Source organism: Catharus ustulatus, chromosome 1 (genome assembly GCF_009819885.2).
Source record: "Catharus ustulatus isolate bCatUst1 chromosome 1, bCatUst1.pri.v2, whole genome shotgun sequence".
Lineage (NCBI taxonomy): Eukaryota > Metazoa > Chordata > Aves > Passeriformes > Turdidae > Catharus > Catharus ustulatus.
The window spans coordinates 117,703,179-117,728,080 of NC_046221.1; the positions used below are offsets into that span (position 1 = coordinate 117,703,179).

Sequence of the window (24,902 nt, forward strand, 5' to 3'; positions counted from 1 at the left end):
ACGGGCTCGGGATATTGGAAGGACTGGCTAGAGATGTGGATCTTCTGCTAGATGCATGTCTTCTTAGAGAATCTATAACTAGATAAAAATGTCATCTCTCAACTGATGGATAAAGGGTGGTGGAACACTGGATAAGATATTACCTGATGAAGCTTTTCAGGTTTGCACTGAAATGGTGGAAGCAGCAGGGGCTGTTCAGGGAGGGAGAAATTTTGTCTTGCCATCTCCTTATATGTTCCTCTAATGGTATGGACTGAATGCTAGGCTGAGGATGTGTGTGCGGAAGGTAATGAGGATGAAACTGGATTTGTGTTCCTGTTGTCATGAGTGATGGCCTGGCTGTAAAGCATTAGTGGAGGCTTGTGCCATCAGGATGCTGATGTGTTTGCTGGTGGCAGGTACAGACCCTGAAGAGGTGACTGTGGAGAGTCTGCTCAGCAGCTGTGTGAGCTGTTTTTGATGCTGCACTGTCGTGTGTCAAATGTCTTGATCAGTCATTGAAGAGGAGAATTGAGTGTTAGTGGGATAAGGGGTGACCAATGAGAAGAAGGAAAGGACTTGAGGCCTGGCCTTGGAGAGAAAGAGGGGTAGTCTGGGAGGGAGGAAATGCAGAAAAGAGAAGTAATAGCAATATGGTGTGTGGAGGAAGCACATAGAGTTCATGGTTCCTTCAGTTTATTTTGCCTGTCCTCCTTCTACTTGTGTGTTTGTCATCTCATGTCAAAGTGTTAGCACAATCCATTGGTGAGTGACATAACTGTGTCACCCATCATCCCCTATAGGCTTGGGGTGCCTGCTGTGCTGCCTCTGGGTGAGGGCTGGGCGAGGGGGTGAGTCAGGGGCAGCCCTGGCAAGGCAGCCACTGTCTGCCCTCGCTGCCTGGCAGAGTGCTGCACTGGAATTTTCCAGGTAGGGCACAAATAGAGGTGAGAGGGAGAGCGCGTGGGACGGGATTTGGACAAGGAAGGGCTCGTCCAGGGGAGAACTACCCATGTGCCGAGCCTCTGGTACATGAGGGAACACCAGTAATAAATAAACTAATAAATCGTGGGGAAATTCAGCAGATACATTTAAAAACATCTAATGCTGCCTTTGCGTTTTATTACCTTTTCATTACCATTTTCCTTTATTAATTTGAAACATGCACTGACTTTTTTTTTTTTTTTTTTTCCTCTCCCTCTCCAGCATGGATTTCAACACATACTTGTGTGGGTGCCAAGAACACTGTGTTCTGTTAAGTCACGGGGTGACGTCGGGCGCTGGCCGCCCGCCAACCTGGGTCAAGTTCATTCAAATAAGTTTCAGCGGCGGCCCTTGCTGCCCCAGCCCCGACAGTCCTGCCTTCGCATGGTAGATGGCTCTCTTGCGTTAGTTTTCTGGAGAGCTTGGGATTTCTGGGCTTTAAATTTTACAGGCTTTTGGGTTCTCTGTAATGTTTGCAGAAGGATTAACCGAAAAAAAAAAAAGGAAAAAGTAGCCTGACCTCGCATGAATCTGTGAGGGGAGAAAAGGAGATGGCCATGGGTGTACTGAGCAGAACAAGGTCTGCAAGTAGGAGCATGTATGTGTTCCCCTGCCCACTGATTTTTTTTTTTTTTTTTATTTTTTTTTTGCTCCTGTCCTTGGATGGCTTTTAACCATGATGTAAAGACTTTGTGTCTTTAAAGCAGGAGCTGCTCCTGAGTTTCCAGTGACAATCCTGTTCACGACAATTAGATGAAATGGCACAAAGTGTGTAAAAGCGGCAATGGCTGTGTTAGATTAATCACTTCCCTTTCCTACAGGATTTTGTATTTTGCTCTCTTACCTCTGGAACTTTGGACTGCTCTTAAAAATGCGTTAAGCAAAGAAATCTCTGGGTCAGGGTGAGCTTCCCATGTACAGGATTATCCCATGTTCTGGTGTTAAAAAAATCAGACCAGTTTTCTTGGTCTCTTTATTCCAGCTTCCCTTTCAGGGGACTGTGTTGTTGCTACTTTGCATAGCAGCATACTTTTCCTTCCTGTAACCCTACCAGAAATCACACTAGATCCCCTCCCCTTCACTTCCAGTAACTGCTCTGTGAGCAATAATTTTGGAACTACTGGCAAAATAAGAGTCTTTGACAAGCTTCTAACATCCTTACAACAGGACAGCATTTGTAACACCAGAGACATCACTAACTGGTCTCTAAGACAACTGTTGATATTTTAGTATTTAATGAGAAATCCATTCTTCCTGTTTGTTTCCGAGATATATATTTTTAATTAAAAATTAGGTCTCTGGGAAAACTTGGTGTTTCCAGAGAGAACTGATTGGTTTTAAAGAGGATAGAGAAGTGAATTTGCCGGTCATGATTTAGATCTGTTTTCACCATCTCTCGTTTGGACAGATTAGCCATTTTATTTTTATTCTTTTTAGCTGTGCACCAAGTTTCTACGTCTTGGCTCACTTGATATTTGGCTTTTAAGGGAGAGAAACATAGTAGTGTCAGGTTCCCATGATTCAACACCCACTCTTGAAACACCCACTCCTGAGTTACCTGTTGGTGCTTGCTGGCTTATCTTCTCTGTGTGGGAGAGTGGAGGATGATCAGATTTGTGTTCATCACTAGGTGTCACTCACTTGCAATTACTTAAAGTATGTTTCAGGGCAAAATTAAAAGAAACAAGAAACTCTCTTGCTTCCTCCCTCACCCAGTTTGGTGGGGGGGGGGCGGGGGGGAAGAAAAATGGTGTGAAATCCGGAAAAGAATATTTTCTCATCCTTCTTTCCCATAAAACTATTGTATGTGGTGTTTTATAATTTTATTGCTTTAAGTGTGTCTTAGTCTGTTGGCTTTTTTCTTGTACAGTTCTGTTGATGCAAGATAATGTTTTATTGTATATTTTCAATTATTTTCTGCTCCTTTATCAAGTGTGTAAAAACTTGAAGGATAGCAGATAGCATGTAAAAGATATGGAAATCTAGCTCAAGGGAGGTGCAGTGATGTAACTGTAGGATCGTTTGAGAGAATGCTTGGAAAAAAAATGAGATGACAGGACTCAAAATTGTTCCTGGAACTTGACTGCTGAGCTGTGTTGGGCAAAGGATGCTGATTAAAAACTGTGCACATAAAAAGATGATTTATCTTTGTGTTATTTAACAAATTATGTGGAATGTGATGCCTCAGCTGGGTCCTGGTCAGCCTTCTCTTTCATCAGATGATTAGTGTGGGGAATGTATGTTCAGTTGTTGAAATATTCTATATTTCAAAATTCTAACTCCAGTGCTGAATAAATAAAAGTGAGGGAGGGGAGGAAGGTTAAACAGTGAAACTCAATAGATTTGTTCAGTGCACACCAAATGCTCTAAATATTTTATTCCAGAGGAAGATTTTTCAGAGGGTGAACAAGTCTCCATGAAGATAACTGGAAACTTTATTGGCAAGGATGACAAATTTCTTTTCCTGTATCTCTCACCCTTCCCCCATATTTTTCCTTTTAAATGGGACGTGTGTTTTATCCAACCTGGTTCTGTCATTTGGTTTGAGGGCTGGGACTGCTGGGGGATAAGAATGTTTTGTAGACCATGCCTTCTCTCCTTTGTGTCCAAGTGAACTAGGTCTGGGTTGTGTCTGTCTCCTTGGGAAATTGAATCTCATGGAAGGTATCGAGGCAGTTGCTGGGCAAGTCACTCCACATGGCTTCAGTAGTGTTAAATATGGACTTGGGGAGTGTCAGTAAAACAAATGGTTACAAACCAAAGCTTGTCTGTTGTGTGTATCTTTTTCATCCTTTCTTTTGTGAAAGAAGCATTAGTTTAAAGGTATAACTATATACAGAAATTACCTTCCCCCACCCTGTCCTACACTAGAATAGTAGAGGCAATTTGAGATCACCTTCTCTGAGAAAGGTGACCTAAGCCAAGGAAACCCCTTCCAGACAAGTCATTATTCCTGTGAACCTGCAATGATGATTTGCTGAAAGTAACAACAGAGCAAATCTGCTATGTGGATATCCATAGAAGCTACATGCTAACTCTGTAAACACATAAAAATCTCTTAAGTTCTGTGTCAGACCCTGTGTTTATAATGTCTTTGCTCATATTTAGGCCCTAAAACCAGCATGAATTTCTTATGACAACGGAGAAGAAAACACGCAGCCTCCACTGATACCTGTACAGATATGACAGAACTCTTAATCATAAGATTTAGTTTCCCTTTGCAAAGATTATAGGTTGAGATTCATCTCCTTGTTCTATCTTGGATTACTAAGTGTTTGTGGCTGTGTGTCACTGTATTTATCTAGTCCACATGCTGTATTTGAATTTAACTGAGAGTGTGTTTGAATGAATAAAGTAGCATAATTTCCTTCCCTTCCCCTGAAGGAGAGGTGGGTTTCTTTTAAGGTATGGTAGCTATTATGACTAACTATATAATTACACCTTTAATCAGACTAAACTATTTTAGATACACAGTAGCCCCATTTGGCCCCTCAGTGTTAAACTGAAAACCCTCTAAAGATGCATAGTATGGTGCACAGTCATCATCGTCACCTTTAATCACTGAGCATATTAAAGCCACTGTGCAGGAGTGTACATGGATATGTGATTTAATTTGGGGGGTATTGGTGAGGACAGGGAAGAGACACATGTTGCTGAAAATTCCTTTTTCTGATTCTGAATCTGCAAGGACACTATTGTGTGTCTCTTCTTTCTGCCTCTGATCATTTTGCCAGCATCCAAAATGGATTTCTTCTACTGTTGTATTTCGTTTGAAGGTGAATGTGGCTCTGATGACAGGGGGAGAAATTTTTTGTCTCTCTGGGCTTCTGAAGCCACTGATGGGTGTAGAAAGCAAATGGTTCAATACACAGTTCAGAGGCATGGCCTCCAGAAATCCTCTCTTTGTCTGAGCAATGATCGAGGTGCCCTTGTCCTCACAGATCTTCAAAGATGTAGCAGGGCTGCTGAGTGTTCTACTTCATGCAAGCTAAATGCAGGTCTCTAATTTCTGGAATATTGGGATTCATCCTTAATGTAAGAAAATGTACTGCCACCACTAACATATCAGTTTTTTAGTTCATGCATTTCACCTCTGGTGTTTGACTTTTAATAAAGTCTAATACAGGCTATTTCTCGAAGACCTTAATTATACTTGCAGCCATTTTAAAAAAAAAAATCTTTTGGTCTAGTTGCAAGATAGTTGTTTCCAATATTTACTTCAGTTGTGTTTCATGTTTTGCCCGATGTGGTTTTGTTTGTTTGTTTTTTTATGTAAAGAAGAAGAATAGAGGAGGAAAGGGAAAGGCAGATGCCACATAATGAAGGGATACCACCAGAAAGCCAGTTCTGTCAAATGCAGCCAGACGCATGGATTGTACAAGGTGGCACACATGGTTTATTTTGTTGTCATTTCTGAAACTAACATAAACTAATTTCATGCTAAAATATTAAATATTGTTGGGAGAAGGTTTGAAAGTGGCTGAGAAGGATATTTAAGGTTAAAAAGAGCATAGGGTTGTGCTGTGATCTCACATGGAAAGGCTCAGAGTTCAGAAGTGAGCAGACCTGTGACTCCAAGACAGACACATGTACCTGGCAAAGTTCTCGGTCTTAATTATGCACAATCTGTTTTACTTCACTGTGAGTGAAAAATTCTGAGCATCGTGTTTGCAAAATGGATCATGACAAGGCTACAGTTGTTGCCTGCTACTGCATGTTTTCTCACAGCTCACTGGGTATACATGAATATTGCATAGGGATGTTGGTACAACACTAAGATAAGGGCAACAAATTAAAGCGAACATAAGAATTGGAAGAGCCTTTGTAAAAATGTGCAGACAGCTCGTTCAGCACAACTGTTGATGGCTTGGCCTTGAGCTCAGTTGGTGGAGCTGCTGCTGCCTGGCTGCCAAGATAATGTGTGTGATGTAATTGTACCAAGCCCATTCTATCACAGTATCACAGTAAAACTGTCTGTGAGTTGGGCACATTCCCAGTACATTCAGGTACAGTAACAAGGTAAATGGAATGGTTTTGCCAATACTGTATATATGTAGAGTTACAGCTTGAAGTGGGTGTTGTGGGGCAAAAAGGGCAGTGTTTTTGCTGAGTAGGTAGAGAACATAGTTTTTGCTCAGTGCCAATATTATCTCTTTTACTAAATGGCCCTACTAGGATGCCCCTCTCCCTAGCTGCAGAGGAAAGACGTAAGAATGGCTACATAGGACAGATTAAAAAAACATCCAGCCCATTGCCCTGTCTGTGCTTGTGGACAGATGCCCACAATGTGGACACTGGTTATAAGCATACGTTAAGCTGAAAGGATTAACTGGCCAAATAAGAATACCAGTTGCTTTGTTGCTGGCTGAATATGAAATAATCTCTGATCTTCAGTGAAAACTAGATATTTGAATGCTAGAAACTTCGGAGTGTTTTTTGTTCTGAGAATTTTTTGTTCTCTTCATGTTGTTTTTTTTGCTTGGAGACATATTCTTGGGATATTTATATAGGCCTAAACTGAGCTTGTTTATGTGGTTGCGTGCAATTTCTTTATGCAACCTTCACAAGCCCCTTCCTGCTTTCCGAAGTTTTTGGAACAGTTAGTTAATTCTAACTCTCCATCTTCCTCTTTGACTGAAATTTGCAATTTCCTTTCGAGAAACAACTTCCTATTGAGTACTAACTTATCTGACCACTTTGATGTATTTGAAGTATTTTTTTGAAGTCCTGAAGGCATTGCAAAATACAGTGTTGTCTTCACAGCTTGAATTTCTGCACTGTCTGAATTGAGGAGGTGCAGAAGTGGATAGGAGCTCATCTAACTAACAAATGAAAATACAATTAAATTGTGCTTGATCATGCAGTGTCATTGTAAAGTTCCAAACTGTGGTAATTGAAACCTGGTTGGGCAGCTCAAGAGGACTGAATTGTCACGTTTTTGCTGTGATCAGCATTGGCTTTGGGAGATTTGGAAGTTGTGTGGATTTCCAAAAAATGCTGCAGCATATTTGGAGGCAGATGCAGAAATGGGCTGATTTCTGCAGTGCAGCTCATCATCATGCCAGAAGCTACAGGAATCTAAGTCCTGGCCTGCAAAAGAGCCATTAAACTTAGATTTAGATGCCTGTGTTCTATACAATAAACAGATGAGCTTAAGTGCTAAATACCAGGATTCCCAGCTACTGTCTTTCTGACTAAGGAACACTTAAGCTCCCTGGTGTTCCTGCACTTTATCTAATGCCTTTTTGATGTGGAGCAGGGACTGAGGCTCTTCAAGACTCTTTGAGTCTTGTGGGAGTTTTTTCTGCAGTGACACAGTCTTCAAGGGAGAGGTAGAAATTATCTCCTCATTGCTTTGTTAGGTGGGTTAACAGCTTTACTGGGGGAGGGGATTTAAATTCTCTTAATATAGAGATTGTCAGAGTTTGGGCTTCTCTGTTGCTTAGGCTGAAATGCCTGGAGTGTTACAGAAGAGCTGTGTTTACTGTTGTGGATGTGCTTTCCAGTGCAGGCAGTGCATGTACAGCGTGCTGTGAGTGGAAATCCCTGCAGAGCATTAACTCACACCTACTGAATCAAGCCCCTAAACAGGCTTAGGTACAGAAGTACCAGCTTTGTTCTCACAGGTTTATATGTGACATAAACCATGAGTCTGCAGAGTTGTAATGCATCTCTCCAAAACTCTTGGACTTTGATGTCTAAATGCCATCAAAACTCCTCTTGGAGCCTGAGCCTTAGCTTTTATGGCTGAAGAGAATCTTATGTATTTGCGTGCACAGAACATTTTCAATGTTTTCTTTAATTGTCATCTCCCTGAAGTTATCCAAGTGATTACCAGTCTGCTGTTTTGAAGAATTAACCAATTACATGAGGACTTTCAAAGGTCCTTTAAATTTGAACGTCTGCTTACATTGATTTTAGATATAAATGCTTTGCAGTTCTGCTTCTCTCACCCCTGGATACTAACAGTGCTCAGTGTTTTTACATGACAGTTGGTGTCTAGCACCTGTGCAAAATATATTTCAGAGCAAAGTTGCCAGATGAAGTTGAGAATCACTTGTGAAAAATTTGTCTTAAAGAAAATGCCCCCAAACCACACGATTGAGTCTTAAAACGTCAGACTTTCTGACTCAGTCCTGCACTTACACCACACCACTAGATGATGACACTTTATTGTGAAGGTTCACCAGTTCAGGGAGTACTTCATAAACATCATGTGCTTTTTAAAGTAGATCCTTGGCTTTCTATTACAACTGTTGTTTCCTCTTCTGTATCTGAAACAGGGAATTCCCCAGATTTCTCCCAAGAGGTTTTTCTGTAATTCTCAGTTGTATTCCCTCCCTGGAAATCTTCTGGTTTAAGTTTATTTCATCAGTTACAAGTAGTCTTGTGTTGGTTGCCATCTACAGAAAATTATTTCCTCTGCTTCCACCAATGTGGTTTTATATGTTGTCTGTCAAACTACTTTAGAAGTGCTCTATGTTTCTTTGTGCCAGGGTTGTATCCATAGAGAGGTCGCATTTGTGCACCTGGTCTCCAGAGTCTTGGCCATAATATGTGGTAGTAGTGTAAGAGAGAGAAAACCCATGAGCATAAATCCAGTGGTGTTGCTATCATATCAGACCTGATTTATATGCTTTCTGAATTATCTCCCTCCACTGTGCTTTTTAAATGGTTGTCAAATGAAGTAGAGGAGCTTTTCTGATCTCTGCCTATTTTTCCTGGACTACTGGACTTGCTGTTCAGGTCATGAATAAGGTGTTGCTTTAATGCTGTCCAAATCCTAGTTTATCAGTATAGTATTACTTGAAGCCACAGAACCAATTGTGATACTGACCTTAAGTTTTGAGATTTTGAGTATAAGAAAGCATTGCTGCTTTTGCTTCCTGTGTTTGTGCAGTATGTGTCTGTAATCCTTCAGATGTAAAGATAGCTGTCATGGAAGTCCTTCAAATACTTTTTTATATATTTGGAACCAATTTCTAGAGGACATGTCTGTGTGTAGTGGCTTGTGAAGTGATGTGGGCAGTTTTAAGGCAAGGAGGAGTGGGTATGTAGGTGTATGCATCTGCTTTTGACATATGGTCATATTTCCTTTTCTGTGTAGTAAATTGATCTTGTATTATTACAGCCTTACATAGAAGAAGTTAGTGAAGATAACTGAAGTTTTTATTCTGCAAAAAGTAGAGTGAATTAAGGAACCCCTTTATAGCCAGACTATTTATTAGGCAGAATAAGCTAGCAAACTAACATTAGGTGCATAGAAGAGAAATCCTGAAGAGAATCCTAAAACTGAGGTTAAAAGTATGTGACATTTCCTAAATGGAAAATGACAGGCTTATTTAAATATAAACAAACAAGTTTAAATGCTTGTGTGTAGGATGTAGTGTGGTGTGTGCATATATGTGGGTTTTTTCCACCTTGGTGTTGGAGAGCGTGGGTGACTTGTTAAATTCAATTTTCAATTTCTTAAATGCTTTCTCCTTAAGAAATTGTTGTCTCAGTAAGTAGTCTAAATGTAATTGTACAATTTTGTTATTTTACATAGTCTAGGCTTTCTGTTCCTTCAATAAGTGCATTCCAGGGACAATACTACTTCTACTTGGCTGTAGTGATGCAATTTTGAAGGACTTTTGTTAATAGTAGAATGAAAAGAAAAAAATAAAATCTATTGTTTGATGCTACTCTTGGAAAATTACACAAATGGTTGACTTTTGATCTGGAAACTCATTTCTTCCTCTAAGTCATTAGTCCTTAACAGAATCAGTTGGCTTTTGGCAGTTTGGAGGGAAAATGCATTTAATGTGTCTTAGATTTCCAAGTGTAAATTTGGCTGTAGCAGATGTCAATAAACATGTCAAAAGGATTTTTATCCTGAAGTCTTGGTATGTGTTAAAGTTACATTAATGGTCTGAATTGCAATAGCTGTGGAAAACTGTAAGTCAGCACTTTGAATATTGAGAGTTTAATTGATGCACTTGTAATTGTATTTTCACATTATTTTGACAGAAGAGTGTAAGACTGAGAAGGAATCTTTTCTCCAAGAGTATTCAAATGTTTGTCTGAATCCTGAAATAGATTCCCCTTTATGCCTAGACTAAATAATCTTGCACCATTATATGACCCAGCTGTGTTTGTTCTTATTCTCAACTTTCTTAACTAAATTTTTGCTTTATTTTAATAATATAATTAATGTAATAATTTGCTTTTAATGAATTGATAACTGTAGAACACAATGTGATACCTACCTTTTTCTTGCTTTAACTTTGACTCTCTATATATTTGAGAAGAGTTATATTTGATATATATATAATACATATATATAATTAATATATGTATTATATATATATTGATTGATTTGTCTACTTACCATCCTAGCACTGAAAGGAAAATGCTGTATGAGTTGTAGTCTAAATCATTAAAACATCAGTATAGATAAACTGATCAGACTTTTGGCAAGTTGAAAGCAAGGTCTTGCTCCACTGCAGTTCTGCCATATTTTGTACTCTGAAGAATGACCCTTAGATGCATGTGAAATTTTTGAGAATTTAAAAGGCAGATTTTATTTTTATTATTATTATTATCATTATTATTGTTTTTATTCAAGCCACATCTGCTGCAATGTTTCACCCTTTTTTCTGACCAAAATGAAATTACTGTTGTTGTGATCTGGGGAATGCAGATCATCCGGGCAGCAATTTGGTTTAGTCTATGCATGAGTATCTCTTTGGTGACTGGGAGTGGGAGATAGAAAATGATGCAGTGTTTTACTTACCATAGACCCTGATGGCCGCTTGGTGCTACTGGAGTAATACGAGTGCACGCTGCGTTGTTTTCTAGACTAAGAAAAGAACTTCCGATGAAAATAGTTGCCAGTAAGACAAGCACAAAATTGATAGAGTGGGTGCCAAAATTTGCACTTCTGCATTTAGGAAATAAAACTGCCTGTCCCACAATTCCTAAAAATGGTGCAGCCGGATGCCCAGAACTGCCTGAGCTCTTCAAAGCTGCTGTCACTGTCCCTCTCCTTTCTCAATTTGGCTTTTTTCGCTTCTCCCGTCCCAAATTTTCAGTGCTGAGCACAACTCTCAGAGCTTGCTGGTGCTTGAGAGTTAACTGCTGTTTAATGAAAAATATTTTTCTTTTTTTCACTTTTACCATAAACTTCGGGCTTGATTTTGTGGCCCCAAACATCTAATGAAATTGCAACTTGCACGGTATCTTTGGTTGCTTCATGCTTCAAACATTGCAAGTTTTTGAATGCTAATAGGTCACTTCCAAGTTCTAGAGAAAAAAATTTGCAGCACTTTTAAAAAACCCTGCTAGCTTCAGAGTTCAGTCTGAAGAGCAAATACCACATAAACATTTTTACTTTGGGAAGAGGAAAATTAGGAGAATATGTTTAAGAGTATCTTGAAGGACAAATTTCTAAATGCTCTTCTGAGATGTTGAATTAGCTACTATGATTTTACATTATCTTGTCAGCTTTGAGCTTCCCTTATATTATTAAAAAAGGGGACACACACATTCCACATGCAAATTTTGTGTTTTCCACGTGTAAATACACATTGACACATGCTAACAGAACAGAAGAGAAAGTGACAGTTTTCCATTATGTTTCCCCTCCCCTTCTGAAGCACTGCTTTAAGACTGGTAGTAAAATTGAACCATCATAATCTCTCAATCCTGTTTGAGACACTGGAGGCATGAAGCCAAAAGCTGTTGGTGACTGCTGTGGAAACCAGTCAACTATTGCTTTTTCAAGTATATCAAAGTGTGCAGACATGCATTGAGACTCTCTTTTTCTCTTTACCTGTAATTGAGAAGAATTACCTTAATTCTTCTTAATAAAACTACTTTAGGCAAACTGTATAATCCTTATAAGGAAATGCTTAATATAAATTATGGATGCTTGCATTTCAGGGCTCCTTTTTTTACAAGTTCTCCTTGTCAGCTGCTAACCCTTTCTTAGAGAATTACAGTCCATTGAGTTTAGTCGTGTAAGGATTGTATTTATTACTGGGACATTTCAAGTGTATGTTCCTGATAAGTTTATCTGGGTGCTTATTTTCTACAAAAGTTTTAAATATCTGTGATTGTCTCCATGGGTTCTGCAATGTATGTTATACCCGTATTATGGCAGTCATGTCACTGAATGCAATGTAACACACCTATATTGCAGCATACACATTTTTATTCTAATCTAAATCTCAAAGGAGTTTTAAAGTCTATACTTTGGAATCGTTTTATGTACTGTGAACAATCAGCACAGCTGAATGTGTCAAACTTAAGACACTATTGTAGCAGTTAGCACTTTTGACTCTCTCGATAAAGTGTGTATTTCAGCAACATTACAATTTTCATTTACAATGCCTTACCCAATTGATGGTTACTTTATTTTCCTTCTGTTCCCCCAAAGTTTAGGCACATGATCTGAAAGGCAATCTGTAAACTTCGTGTTGGGCTTCTTTTTCTTTGTTCTTTATCCAAACAGAACTAACTTTAGCAGAGTACATTTAATGTATTTTTCAAAGTAGTTTCATTGTTTGGTGCTCTCTGTCTTACTCGGAGATGCAATTAAATGCGTCTTCTGTGCCTGCATATAGGTGCTCTCGTCAATGTTAGAAATCAGTTTAGATGAAGGCGGTGCTTTTGTGTGCATGCACATGTTCTCATCACTGACACAGTATTTCAGACGTGGTAAGACATTTCCTGCCCTGAAATGTTTGCTGTTTTGAATACTTTTAACAGTGCAAAACAATCTAGAAAAGCTAGGCTGTGGAAGGACTTCTGGAGAGGAGGGAAAGGATTGAAGAAGCTGGAAATGAAGAGGAGGAAAGAAATGAAGGGACTATTTTAGGCTTTGGGGGCAGTTCCTCAGGAGTTGTGAAGCAATAAATGGGGCAAAGGGAAGCACAGTCAAGTGAGAAGAATGTGGAGTGAGTGGGAGTAGAAGAAAATGAATGTAATGTGCTGCACTGCCCAGCAGCCTGGTGTCTCCTTAAGCTGCCAGTGCTGCAGCCGTGAATGCTGGCACTGCTGCAGCTGGAAGTGCAGATTCTCAATTTCAAGATGTTTCTTTGTGTCCCTATGGATATTGTTAACAAAGTTTTTTCCACTTAGTGCTGAGCATTATTGCAGAAATGATGCCTGTATTGCATTTGTGTTATACAACATTGTGCCACTTGTGTTTCCATTCCCTCTCATTTTCTTTTTTCTTTCCTTTTATGATAAGTGCTTTTGTAAGGGTTTTCACAGGAAACAGTAGATCAACCGAAGAGGAGAAATTGGTATGAATAATTTTTACTGAATATCTGTGTGCAATCCCTTATTTAGTTGATTATTCTGGAATTGCTTGCTTTAATCTCAAAAACAACATGCTTGCAGTTATAATCTACTTTTAGAAAGAGAATACATAATATGAAATATTTGAAAGTCTTTGACTGTTCCCTGATCTATCTATACAGTGACATTACTGTTGGAAGCGTTTTCTTTTTTAGAAACAACTTTTTGAAAAACTTACAAGATTATACAGTTCATAGCTGTATTGGCTACAGATGAGATAAGCAATTTCATAAGGAAAGATTTAATTTACTTAGACCAAATGATCTGTTTGGAGAAAAAAAACACCAAACTTTTGAGACCTATAGCAGGGCTTAGTGCTAAATGCTTGTCTGCTTTCCCACAGTTGTATCTGTTTGTCTAGTAAAAGATACTACCTCCCATTGCAAGTATTTGTTCTCACTGAAGGCTTGGATTTAAACTAAACAGTTGCTTGAAGATTGAAATGTATTTCCTCCTTTGACAGTACCTACTGAATCCTGCAGGTGTTTAGTCTAGGTCCTTTAGGATTTAGTTCATAAATAATAATTTGGCTTTTAATCATGCCTTTCAGTTGAGTCCTCTTGTTACATCCAAGCTTTAACTGGAATGATTACCTTAGCATCACCTAAACCAGAGACAATAAAACTGAGGTTTCATGGCACGGATCCACTAACTTTAATAAATGAAACTGAGTGAATAACTATAAACAAAGAATGTGAAAGTAGGTTATCAAACCATGTGATAACATCTGTTCCTTGGAAACATGAAAGTAACTATTTCTGTGTCAAGAATGAAACCCTGTTTAAGTGGTGTTATAAGCTGACTGCAATTTTCCTGTGTGCCCAGACTTCAGTGTATAATGTTGAGGCTTCTGTGCGAAATGATGTAATTATCTGCATGCCCTATCAGAGTCGGGTATTTATATTTGAAAGCCTAGGTCTCTGTCATCTGGAGGATCCTTATCAAGATGAGAGCTCAACTGCGTGGGATAATATGCAGTTGCATGAGAGGAGACCTGGTTCTGTCCCTGAATAGTTTGCAAGATGCAACACGTGAAGTGGCGTCTCCCCCTTCCCCCCTTTTTTTATAAGAAGGGAATGGAGAGCAAGGGTTACGGTAATTCACTTGAATGTAACGTTGGCTAACAGTATGCATAAATTGTCCAAATTGTCTTTAACAGCCAGTCATTTTCCCTGAGAGAAAATGAAGAGGTCCTAGTATGATGGAAAAAAAACATTAGCCAAAGCAGAAAAAGCACTTGTAGGCTGTTCATGTTAACATTTTTCAGCATTATTTACTCTGTTAGAAGTTGGTTATTACTCTGATTACAGACTGATGGTGAGATCCCTGGTAGTGAGATAATACTAGGAAGTGAGAGATTGAATTCTTAATGCTGAAGAAGTCAACTAAACTGCTAAAATGATGCTTTTAAGAGATGCAGTTGCAGTGCAAATGCTACAGATGCCAAGACTCCAGCGGGGTCTATACTCCATAGAGTACAAATCAGTGTCCCTTAACTGATGCTGAGTAATCTTGTTTTGTGCTCATTTTGCACTCTAGCAGCTCATTGTCCCTTACTATTATTTTCTGTCCTTGTGCACAGCAGACAACAGTTTTGTTCAGGGTTACCTTTGGGATCACTATTTAATTCTACATCTACAGAGTACCCTCAATAATAAATAGTGCTTCTTGCTTTCCAGATTGATTTTGTGTAAAAAGGCACTTGGGCTGAGACGAGAGCCTCACCTGTTTCGGTCGGCTGATCCATGCCTCAGAACAACCTGTTCTGGGAGAGGCAGGCTGGAACAGCTTGTGGATGTATTTCCAGAGGTATAGCCTGCTTAACCTGTTTGCCTTGTGAAAGCTGAGGTTTCTGCTCAGGATTAGAAGTTATGGCTTCAATTTCATCTTCCTTACCACTTGTGCATTCTTTACCTGGCTTTAAAAAAAAAAAAAAGTCAGTAAATATCATCTTTGCATTAGGTCTATAAAAAATCTGGTTTGTTGTTATTTTAATTACTCTCCTCCCTAAGTTCTTCTTTCAAAGATCAGATTCTCATGTTGCTTTTTTTGTGTCTGTGCAAAATCTTACTTTAATGTTATTTTTTCAGTTCTTGTCTTCTACAGTGCTGCATGCAGGATACTGCCTGCCAGTGGTGTATGTATACAGGATTGTGTGTGAGAGAGCTCAAACCAAACAAAAACACAAACCTCTCCCCTGACAAAAAAGAATGCACAGCCAAACATACTGCATGCAATCATAGTCGTCACCTCATTTTCCACTTCAAGGCAGGATGATCTAAACAAGATATGGGAACTGATAAATGATGATACAAGTTATTTATTTTGTTAATTATTATTTCATATGTGATATAAACCACCATTTTGTGGGCTTGTGTACTGTGCTTCAACTTCCTCACTCTGTGAAGTGTAAAGAGGGAGTTTTCCTGTCCCTCCACAACTTTTCTTGGTTTCAAAAATGGTGCAGGAAGCCCAGCATCAGATAATTGGCTCTTGGCTCTGACAGCAGCCATACCATTCCATTAATTTCTGCAGAGTTCCAGGAAAGCCCTTTCAACTCCTTCAGTGCAGGAAAGGATCTCTGAAACTGTCCTATTTGCTTTTCTTTTGATAACAGCTACTGGTATTTTCCTTTGGATTGAATCCTACTTTTGGGGTTACCTTTTAAGACAGTAGCTAATGCAGCTGCATTTTGACAAGACTTGCAGAATAAATGGTGTCAGACATGGGTAAGACTTCCCCAGGAGCTCTTCAAAGGGAAGCCCAGCAATGTAAGCAGTGGTGTGTAGGGTTTGGTAGCTGGCCTGCTTCCTCCAGAGATAATCATGAATCAATTTCCTTTGCGATAGGAAGCTCTGGGCTGCTGGATGCAGTGAATCCTTTTTGATTAGTCATAGAAGGCCTAACCACTTGTTTAAAGGTCTCAAAACACCATTAAAGAGGAGATGAGGGTGCAGTCTGTGACCAAATTCTGCTTTGAATAATTACAGTGTTGCTGCCTACACTTCTCCTCCATATTCAAGTAGATACCACATTCTTCTTTGCTACTTGGCATAAATGATTTTGTGTGCTAATAACTGCTGCATTCCAGCTCTGGGGTGGTGGCAGCTGGGAGACAGCAGAAATCCATTCCCATATCTGTGTAAAGGGAGATGTTGCTGAAGTTTAGTGGTAGCCAAGCAGGGAGAAAGAGAAGCTTAGTGGGACTTGATCTTGGAGAATCCCAGAGAAGTGCTCCAGGTGACCATCCTGGTGCTTGAGGAGCACATGGCTCTGTTTCCTGTAATGGCAACCACAAAGTGCTAATATGTGTGGAGCAGGGCATGTCATTTCCTAGTGCACTGAACCAACACCACTGATAAATATTTAGGACAGATCAGATGGTCTGAGTGCGTGTGCTGGGGAGGAATGCTGTACTTGGCTAAACAACCAGGCATTATCTGAGATCCATTTTAAATATGTGCTGTCTCTATAATAACACTAGGTGGTTGTTCCAGATAAAAAATTTCAGTTAATCTGCTGTGTCAGTTTGGGCTTGCAAGTCCAAAAATACCTTATTAGTGATTTATGTCTTTCATTGTTGTTCTTTTTTTCATACCATTATCTCTGCCCACGCACTGCTACCTAATCTCGTATTTTTGCGTGCTGCTCCTGTGGTTATTCCATGAGAAGAATGCTTGGTGTTACCCACAGAGCAGCACAATGCCTAACTCTGTACTTCAACACAAAGTTTCCTGTATGAAGGAATATTTGAATTGTATCTCTCTAGAGTAAAAGTAGCTAGCTTACCAAAAATCAAATTATTTCTCTAGCTACTAGGAAAGTAAATTTGGCATAGACTTCAGTGCTTCAGTTAAAGCTTCAGAAAACACAGAGCTTTGAAGAGAACTGCAAGCTTTAAATCCTTTGTATCTTTAATTATCTTTATAGGGCTGAATAATATCCTGTACTATCTGTGTGCACAATGCTTGAATTAATTTTGTGTTGATTAACTAAGGGAAAACTTCTTTTCATTTACCTTTCCCCTACTCCCTGTAATCCTGCAAGCCAGCTTCTGGTGGAGTTAGCTTCAAGCATTCATTAGCATAGCCTAGGCCTTTGACATACTGCACTGGTGATTTATGCTTGTGAATATTCATTGCGCTAAATCCAGTGGCTTTTCTACTCACTCTTGTTTTTTAGAGAGTTCTGTGCAAGATACAAAATCTCCTGCCAACCTGTAACCAGCTGCCTGGGGTAGAAGTTGGCTGTGTTTGAATCCCTTTGCATGCACGGACAGCCAAGTACCTGCAGCACAAATGCAGGGAATACTGGATAAAAGATGAGGCAGTGGGATAGTCACTTGAGTTCACTGTGTGTGTTTGTTAATACTGATCAGCTTCCACCCGTCCTGAGAGCTGTCACGAGAGGGCAGGTAGGGGAATTGCAGATCAATTCTGATAAACACAGGGGAATCACAAAAGGAAAAAAGATAGTCCATGAAAGAACAGGCAGGGGGTAATAGAAAATGCTCCCAGAACCAGAGGCAAAGATACGTGAATGAACAAGTAGGAAAGGAGATGCCACAAGATTAATTTTATTCTGTATGTGCAGTGATCAGAGTCTGAAACTCTGAAATACTGTTTCTAACATAACTTGGCTCTGTGACCTTGAGAAAGCCTGGTTCCCTAAGGGTGCTCTGAGAAACCCTGTTAGTTCTGCCATTTGAGCTAGGCTATGGTAGGAGGGAAGAAATTTCTTATTATTTAGTGAAGGAAATGACAGACTAAGTGACCTCCATCTGCAAAAAGTTGTATCAATGCCTATCTAGAATTTGATACCCATTTTTTGTCTCTAAGACATATTGCAGAATGCTGAAGTATCTTAATTTCAGCTGATGAACTTGTTCATAGTATCTGTGAACTTATATTGAGCATCTTACCTGCAAAGTATCATCATATCTACTGGGAAAGATTTGCAATATTATCTGAATGTATGACAACTGAATAAATGAAAGTATTTAATGAACACTGAGGTGTGGATACTGATGTTTTTCTGTGGAAATCTGAGTGATGTGTCTTGGGAGGAGAGCCAAGGGAGATGAGGAACGTGCACAATTTCTCATCACCTTGTCTCTTACTAGAAATCACAGTCTTCTCAGACTTTAAAAAAATACTGATTCGTTATTTAATGGGGTTGATCTGTTAGCTTTCTTTTTGTACAAAAAACTTTATAAGGTTCTCCTTTTCTTGCTGAAGCTGGAAACTTCAGATGGAATGTAACACTTCTTGCATTAACTTGCTGCTATTTTACTGATACGAAATACCAAGTGTTTATTAAACTCACCAGATACAGATATTGCTTGCTTCCATCACTATTGAAATGAAAAGGTAATTTTTTTCAGACCTTTTAGAAGCAAGGACCATCCCAATTGCCAAGCTACAGCCAGGGAACTCATGAGATGTTCAAGGTGAAGCAAGAGGTAGCTGAAGCAAATCTTGAGGATGAAGGAGGGAGTACTTGGTGATGGAAGTAACAGCATGGCATTTTCTGTGCTGCATGTGTGCAAAATCGATGTACTTGTGGAATGCCATCTTCATTCCACTCAAGTCAAGAGTTATGTCTTTGAACCATTTGGGCTAGTGTTTTACAATTTCTGTGATTGATCTTTTGGTATTTTTTTGTTCTTAGTGAATGCAAATTGACAGTGGTAAACATACATTCTTTAGCAATTGTAACTGCTTAGTTGGGAGGGGATTTACCATTTCTCGTTTTGGTTTCTATTTTTGCATGTGTATCCTCCTCTATATTAACTAGTGCCCATGAGTACTGTCAAAAATACATCATTAATAAATTAATCTCAAGAGCTCTTTCCTTTTTGATGCATTTTGATTAAAAATGCTTAACCTTAAAATATTGGATCGTGGATGCTCAAATACAGCACTCAATTACTTCTTTGCTTTCCTGCAGTCAAATCTTGACAGAAAAAATGGCAATAGTCTGTGCATTTATACTTTCCATTTTTCCTTAAAAGAAAGAGCCATAAAAGGGGAGCATTTATAGCTTTTCAGATTATGCCAGTCACAGAGAAATTAGATTTATTTTAAAATCAAACAAAATTACAGTAATTTCACGACTATAAGGTGCACCCCTTTGACTAAAATTTTCCCCTGAACCCAGAAGTGCGCCTTATAGTCTGGTGCACCTTATCTGATGTGCAAAGTTCGGAAATTTGCGAACCCGGAAGTGCGATCTGCGAGCTGAGCTGGAACCCGCGGGAGCTGCGGCCGTACAGGGGGAGTCGGGAACCGTGGGAGCCGCGACTGCTGGGCGGGGGAAACTGGGAACTGGCACGGCCTCCGGACGGGGGGAAGCGGGGGGAAGCGGGGGGAAGCGGCGCAGCCGCAGGGACGCTCCAAGAAGTACCGCAGGAAAGCGCCAAGAAGCAGCAAGAAAGTACCCTGGGAAAGCGCGGAAATGCAACGATAAAACGCCGCAGGAAAGCGCTGAAAAGCAGCGAAAAAGTGGCGAAAAAGTGCTGTGGAAAAGTGGCGAAAAAGCGCTGCGGGAAAGCACTGAGAAGTGGCGCCACCGCTGGCCGAGGGGAAACCAGGACGCTGCGCGGCTGTGCGGTGGGAGCCAGGAGCTGTGAGCTGCGCCAGCTGGCACCAGGGGCGGGCGGGAGTGCCGGGGCCTACTGCACAGGGAGGGCGCCTGGGGCTGCATTTAAAGGCTAGACTGATCTTTGAAAAATGCAAATTGACCATCTGCCAGTAATTCATTACTTTGTTGCGCACTGTGTGGCTCCTCGCTGCAAAAAAAAAGTGCGCCTTATAGTCAGGTGCGCCTTATATGATCTACAAAGTTGCAAAAGTTGCCAACTCCCGGGAGGTGCGCCTTGTAGTCCAGTGCGCCTTATGGTCGTGAAGTTACTATAATTATGTTTATTGTTTTAGTGATTGATTGAGGTCAACTCCTGATTTTTTTTGTCAGCAGCTGGATCTGGACAAGTGGCTAGCATGATATAAAAGAAGGTGTTGTGGAAAGGCCATATTAGAAATACAGGAATTTCTTAGTGAACAGTCTACTACAAAGTATTTGGAGGGATTGGGATATATGGGAGACAGTCATGAAAATCCTCAGGATTGGGGATGATTACATGGAGATCAGAGGAAGGAATTGAGGTGGGGAAACTGAGCCTGTGTGTAGTGGGAAGCATTGTATTTTCAGCCACTGTAACCAAAATGTCTATATTTCAAAATAATAAGTCATGTGGAGAAACCATTTTAATTTGACAATTCTTTGTGCTCTTCTGAAATTCTAATGATATTACTGGGGATATTATTAGAAAAAAACCCAACAAAATAACAACAAAACTCTTGGAAATTCTCCTTTGTGATGTTTAAGTTATTGATAAAAAATGGACAATTTCTTCACTATTAATCATTGGTTGTTTTAAAGTGAATCAAATAAATGTTTTTTGGTTTTTTTTGCTAGCTTTCCCCCACCATATTGTTGGTAGGCTTGCCAGCTTGTTTACTGGATATTTGAAAATTCACGTTTGTTGTGTGTTTTCAAATATTTTTTTCTCTTTAAACTATATGATGGCTACAGTTAAAAATATACAGAATTGGAAGGCTAAGTTTTTATTCTTTGTTTTTCTTCTCCATTTTTAGTTTCCTCTTTTAAGAAAAATTTCCAACTGACCAGTTAAGAAACCATCAACAACAAAAAATCACTAACAAGCAAACAAAGCAAAAACCCCAAAGTACGGTTTCCTTGGGGAAGTTCAGTCTAAACAAGTATACAGTAATAAATATTAGCAGGAATAATTTATTAGACAATCTTCAGTTAGGAAAGCTTCTTAACTCTTAAACAGTCAGTGGGATTAAAACGTGCTTAATTTGAAGCACTTCCCCAGGGCTTTTCTCACTTGCATTTCATTTGCTCAGAGAACTTCAGGTTCGCATCCTTTTTTCGGTGCAGTGGATAACATAGCAATTTGGGAAAAATTAATGCATTCCTAAAGCAAGAGGGTGCATTGGAATGGTGTTTTAAGAATGAAGTGCTTGCTTACTGCCTTCAGAGTCTTTGAAATCGTATTTCTGGCTCATTTCCAATATGGAAGGAGTTTGTTTTCAGAGAAATATTGTTGCCAAGGGACAGATGTTGACTGTGTTGTGTTTAAAGCAGACTGATATTAATTACATTCTTTTAGCTATTCTACTTCTCTGGATAACTTTAAAAGGTCCTTCCAATTTCCAGAATACTTAGGTAAGCTCTCGGAACATGAGCACAGTGTCTCGGCATTTACGTGAAAAATGTATTAGAGAACTGGCAAGAGCTGAACTTATTTTTGTGCACAGTTGAGAAATGCTGTTTTCAGATGATTACACTAATTAATAACATGGAACAGCTTTAGCAAATTTAGAGAATGCTGTGATTTCCCTCCCTTTCCTCTTTTGTCTTTCAAGTCTATATCTGAGCCAGTTGCCAAACAACCTGTGTGAAACACGACTTACTGCATTTGACCAGAGGAATGGGCTAATTTTTTTCAAGACCTATTTTGTGATTGAGGCAGCATGATGTGGAGCAATGTCAGCCTTTGGGGTTTTCCAGTTTCCCACTGATAATGCAAAGTTAATGTTTTGCATTTCGGGTTTTGGTTCTTTCAAGGATCAGTCTGAGTTACTTAACTTGCCTCTTGTACAGTTTTATGCCAGCTTACTTCAGCTGGCCTAATGCTGATTGTCCCAGTGATAGGATTGTCACTGCTCACCCCACCAGAACTTGAAGACACTGTTGGTTTGGTTGTTTTGGGTTTTTTTCAACTGGCTCCTGAAGACTGAGCCCAGCTCATTTTTTAGTCCTCTGCCCATTTCAGTGGTTTAGATCATTTTGTTCTGTACTTGGTAAAATGTCACTTTCCAAGTATTTTTGCTTAATACTCAGTACTTTAAGAAACACTGAATCAAGAGAACATAATGCATGTAACAGCTGTGCAAAGCTCACCTTAGGGACCCAACGCAGCAACCTTAACCTGCTTCTGCAGGAGCCCTAGAGGAGAGTAAAATAAGCTCAGCCAAAACAGGTGAATTTTCCTTCCCAGCCCTCTTCTCAGCTTTCCATGTTTCTGCAGAGTTTTTCTGCCTTCTCATCCTCTAGTCTCATCCCTCCCTCATCCAGTGGGATAAGTTCAGTGTGTCCTGAGAGTTTCTGGGAGAAGAGCTCCAGCAAGGTTCTGTGGGGCTGAACTCCAGCCTTGCTGGCTCCCAGCCCTGACTGCTGACTATTGATCCATCATCCTTGGAGCTACCTGGAGACAGACCAACAGCTTATGCTCAACTTTTGAAACCTTCCTGGGAAGCTGTAGGCATGCTGGACATGGATGAAGGCTTACTTTAGTGTTCGAAGTTGTGTTTTAACCGAAGGTTGTGCATTGCTGCCAGCTACAAGCTGTCAATAGAAGCATGTGTTTCTTCCTTCCATTCTGACTATGGAAACTGACCTTCCTGTTTGCTTGAATCCCAGTATAAAAACTCTCTTTCTTTCAGCTGCCAGTCATGATCCCTGTCACTCATTAGCCTCTCTCTGCTTTCCTCAAAACTTGCCTTTTAACTTAATTCTCCAGACCTAGTTATTTAAAAAACCTAAATGTTACTCATCTCAGTTGTCCCTCAAGAGATGATCCTTGTATTCAGGGGTTGATGTTGACTGACAAAAGATTAATATGCATTTACAGTGAAGTTACCCAAGTTAAGTTAATAAATTGGCATTCCATTTGTGGATTACTAGGTAACATAAAACTGCCTACATGAAGCTGCACTATCTCATTAGCATTCTGTTCAAATAGCTTTTTGTCTTTATTTGTGTAGGCAATTTCTACAGAAATATCTGAGTACTCATCCGACAGTGACAGCGTGGGAGGCGGAGAGACGACCCTGGCGACCATTACTCCAGGATCCAGTAAGGGATTGCAGGCAAAGTCAGGAGGGGACACGGGGGACGTCACAGCACGACCGGCCAGCGAGTGGCTGAGGTCAGCACAGGCCCTTCTCCGCACCCCCGGGAAGCAGCCGGGAAGGGCCCCCAGAGCCCCTGCCGAGTCTGCCAAGAAGAGGAAGCTACTGAGGTAAATGAACTGTCCCCCTTAAGGGATTCTTTGTGGTCATTTTTTTCTTAAAGCGTAAGTAAGACAATACTTGCCAAAGTGTTGGCGTGTGTTTCAAGGGTAATTATTTTAGGGATGCAAATAAAAAGCGTAAGAAATGTTATTAATCTGTGAACAAGCAAAAAGGCAAGAAAGAACTATATTTAAAATCTCTAGTGAAAGTCCTCAATCTTGAATTCTGGTTCAAATTGATTTTTTTTTCATTTCTAATACTGCCTTACAAATATGTGGCTGGACATACTTCTGTTCTAGCTTCTAACCATTTCATTGCTTTGTGCCTCTCAAGAAGGTCTGCAAAAATGCTCTATTTCAGGTTTTAGTATCTTTTTTTTTTTTTTGGTCCTCTCCAGATTTGTCAGGGCAAAATTATCCAAAATACTGTTGGAAAGGAGTGGATGAGCAGTAGTTCTGAAGAGTGTAGGACAGATCATTATGTAGGCAATGGGAGGACGTATTCTTAAAATGAAATTTAAATGTCTGTGACTAAGTTTAATACATTAGGAAAATATGTAACTGCTGAAAGAAAGTAGCCTGAGATGGAGCCTGATGTTCTAGCTAATTACAGTACAGAAATGGTCACTTCCTATATTAAATAAATGAAAGCTATGTTAACTTAAATGGTATATGTGAAGATATGCCTCAAGCTGTGAAGACCACAATTACAAATGGTGCTGCTATACATCCTTATTGTTGTTTTAACAATGTGCTTCTCTTACTTTTACAACTGAATCTATGTACAGTAACCAATCAAGTACTTAAAAAGTAAATCTTGTGTTAATAGGCATACCTTATTTTTCTCTGAAATATTCTTGGCTATTTCAAAATGCTGTCTGAGGAAACAGGTTTGGAAGTCCTAATTACTAAAGATCTTTATGCATTAAAGTGCTTTGCTTGTGCAATCAAGCTTGCTTTCTTTTTACTTTAGAAAACATGTACGAGATCAGACCAAAGCTGTAACCCCCAAAAATGCCTTTTAGTGGCCAAAAGCAAGTATGTATGAATGTAATAAAAGCAGGACAAATGTACAGTGGTATTTTGCCCAGGTACCCTTCCAGCTTTAAACAGTTCCCAATCTGTTTGTTACCATTAGTAGACTTGTCTTTTTCTAAATTCCAGCTTCATTAGATGACCTTTACTACCAACAGTCTAAATGCAAAAAATGTTTTACAGCAAAGACACTCTGACACAAGTGTATAAGAGAATAGATTATAAGTGTATAAGAGAATAGATTGCTTTAAAAACAAACAAAACAAGAAGACCAAACCCTACACAATTATATAGAATGTAATCTATCTGGAGTGGCTAGAGGAACAGAGATTACAGGGTTTTTTACCTTCCATCCTGTGGTTCCACTTTGGGTTCCTTTGGGAACAGGGAAGCAGGCAGGAAATTCCTTAGTTATGACTATTGTTTATCTCATTATTTTGCTCATCCAGGTAATTGT

The 24,902-nt window shown here is 39.6% G+C and overlaps 1 protein-coding gene across 3 annotated transcripts in view; it reads left to right on the forward strand.

The window, feature by feature from the left end:
• SPIDR (scaffold protein involved in DNA repair) overlaps positions 1 to 24,902 on the forward strand; it is a 199,616-nt gene that overhangs the window by 29,177 nt on the left and 145,537 nt on the right. For all 3 annotated transcript variants that reach the window (XR_004419640.1, XM_033075368.1, XM_033075377.1), the window contains exon 6: positions 23,163 to 23,419. Coding sequence is in view for 2 of the 3 variants with exons in the window: in XM_033075368.1 (XP_032931259.1) it covers positions 23,163 to 23,419 (257 nt within the window). In the remaining variant the exon portion in view is untranslated. The remainder of the gene's footprint in view (positions 1 to 23,162; positions 23,420 to 24,902) is intronic.